This window comes from Hydra vulgaris, chromosome 01 (genome assembly GCF_038396675.1).
Source record: "Hydra vulgaris chromosome 01, alternate assembly HydraT2T_AEP".
NCBI classification, from domain to species: Eukaryota; Metazoa; Cnidaria; class Hydrozoa; order Anthoathecata; family Hydridae; genus Hydra; species Hydra vulgaris.
This window is the reverse complement of record NC_088920.1, coordinates 64,072,550-64,075,363: the sequence shown is the minus strand read 5'-3', so window position 1 is coordinate 64,075,363 and position 2,814 is coordinate 64,072,550. Positions and strand designations below refer to the sequence as shown.

General features: G+C 30.7%; 1 protein-coding gene across 1 annotated transcript; it reads right to left on the bottom strand.

The window, feature by feature from the left end:
* Positions 1-592: 592 nt before the first annotated feature.
* Positions 593-910, bottom strand: LOC136074627 (uncharacterized). Its single transcript, XM_065786964.1, has one exon. It carries the CDS (start codon positions 908-910, stop codon positions 593-595), a length of 318 nt encoding a protein of 105 aa, XP_065643036.1.
* Between the last annotated feature and the right edge of the window lie 1,904 nt (positions 911-2,814).

The following is a 2,814-nucleotide window of genomic DNA, read 5'->3' as shown; positions in this document are numbered from 1 at the left end:
CCCTAAGATGTTCAGCTGATGTTACGGGAGCTTTAGTGAGTTTGCGGTCCAGTACAGTCCATATATTTTCGATTGGATTAAGGTCAGGTGATCTAGCTGGCCACTGAAGTACCTTAATGTTTTTTTCTTGAAATCAAATAGTCACCGTTTTCGCCTTGTGACAAGGAGCGTTGTCTTGTTGAAACTGCCACTCCGACTCATTGCTAAAAAAGATGTCTCTAGTCGGGATTAAATGATTTTCTAGCGTTTCTATATATTTATGTTGATCCATACGACCATCGTATAAGTAGCAGAGACCTGGGCCGTCATAAGTGATGCAACCCCATATGCCTACAGAACCTCCACCACCTTGTAGTCGCGGCACAATGAAGCGACTACGAAACATCTCATTATAGTGTCTTCGGATAATCACTCTGTTCTTTCGGTTAATAACTGTAAAGTTTGATTCGTCACTAAATATTATTCTTTTTAGTTCATAATTAGTCATTTTTAAAATAGCTCTACAAAATTTGATACGTTTTAACCGATCAATTGGTTTAAGCAGTGGTTTTTTAGCAGCAACGTAACAACAAAGTTTTCGATCAATCAATCTTCAATTTACAGTTTGTCTTGAGATAAGATTTTTTAGAGCCAAATTTACTTCTTGTGCAATCTCTTTGGCTGAGTATTTAGGGTTTTTTCTTGCAATTCTATAGATACTATTATCATCGGTGATACTTGTTATTCTTGGTCGTCCAGATCGGTTTTTGTCTGCAGTAGTGCCAGTTTTTTCAAATTTTTGAATTGTTCTGAGTACACATGAACGAGATACAGACTTAAGAGTTCGAGCAATTTCAGAACTGTTGAAACCACCAAGGTGTAGTCCTACAAAACGCTGTTTTATTTCAGAGCTATTTGATTTTTTTCCCATCTTATTGGTCAAATTATGGACAAAATTTAAGCGAAAAATACCAAGTTTATTTCAAATGAGATAATACATACTATGTATATCTTAGAAGGTTTTGTTAAGTTAAAATGTAAAAATGGATAGTTAAATTTACTTTTTAGTAAAAATTTGACATCAAAAAGTAAAGAGCGGCAGTTAAAAGACAATAGAAGTGCAAATGTGCTAAACTTATGAGTAGCTTTTTTACACCGCTTTAATTAGCGGTCTCTGTTTAAGTTAAAAATAGATGGTTAAATTAACGTAATTTTTTTTTCTTTTTATTTTTCTATATAAGGTATGTTTTAATTAACTGTAAAAAAAATAAACTGAAATGGCATAAGAAGTATACCGCCTAAAAATTCAATTAAAAGAAGAAAAATGAAACTTAAATCTTATGTGTGCTAAATTTTTGAGCAGCATTGTAGTATTGGATTATATCATAACATCAACGCATTAAAAAACGCAAAGAAAAACGCAGCAAAATCAAAAAATCAATGGATATTTCTTCAAAGATGCGTTAAACATTGCATCATCCCAAGATTTCTTCGTATAAAAAATCCACTGAACAGTAAATTTAGTAAATGCTTAATGATAAAAGTTAAAAAAGATTTACTTCTATATACCCAAAAGCTAGCAAAAAAAAGATATTTCTGCAACATAATTTTTAATCAAAAAATCAGAAGAATTTATAAAATCATGTGTAAATAATGAAGATTTTCAAAAAATTACAAACATTACAGATAAGTCCTACAAATACATGTTTTTGCAATCGAGAAATAAACTAAAAAACAAATTCGATTTATTAATCAAGGAGAATAGATGTAAGATAATGATAACCAAAGAAAGTACAAGTTTATAAAAAAGGTAACACTTAATTTATGTGCTGATAATATCCCAACACATCACAAAAAATTACTACATTTAGGACCTAACTTTGTTCGTATTCCGAGTAAAGTTCCATATATGGATATAATAAGTATAAACTAAACGGCAGCTTTAAAGTTAAAGTATTCAAAGAAAAATACTGATGCAAATAAACTTAGACAAGATGTACTTCGAGTTTTGAAAATTCATAAACCGGTTTCTACAAATTTAGATAAGGATCAGTTTAAAGCTCTCAAAGAACTTAAGTCTAGCAACAGAATTAGTATTTATCCGTTCGATAAAGGATGAGGCTTTGTTCAAATTAATAAAACCGATGCTCTTAAAAAAATTGAAGAACAACTCGGAAAATCTAAAATCATAAACTATGATCCAACTCAAAAACTCCTTCGCAAAGTTCAGAATACTTTACGAAATCTGAAAACAAAGTTTACAAAAAATGAATATAGATCAATTTATCCAAGTGACGCCACTCCTCCACGATTATATGGTGTCATCAAAGCACACAAACCAACTAATAACTACCCAATGCGAATTATAGTAAGCACCATAGGATCACCTACATATAAATTATCAAATTATTTAGTAAATCTCATCCAACCAACCTCCAATCTTAACAAAACAAAACTTCGAAATTCAAAACAGTTTGTTAAATGTCCTCAATCATGGTATAACGATCCTGGTGAATTTCAAGTTTCCTTCGATATTGTTAATCTTTACCCTTAATACCAATTAAAGAATCAATCGATATTTTATTAGAACAACTCCGTAACAGTCCTGTCTTTAAATCAAAATTATCTTTATCAGAAATAAAAATGCTTTTAGATTTGTGTTTGTCAAATTGTTATATTTTACATGAAAGCAACATACACACATTGGAAGATGTTGGTCCTATAGGTTTATCATTAATGGTAGTTATGGCAGAGACTTTTCTACAACATTATGAAGAAAAAGCGTTACTACAGGCACAATATCTTACACAACCAATATGTGTAAAATCATTTAAA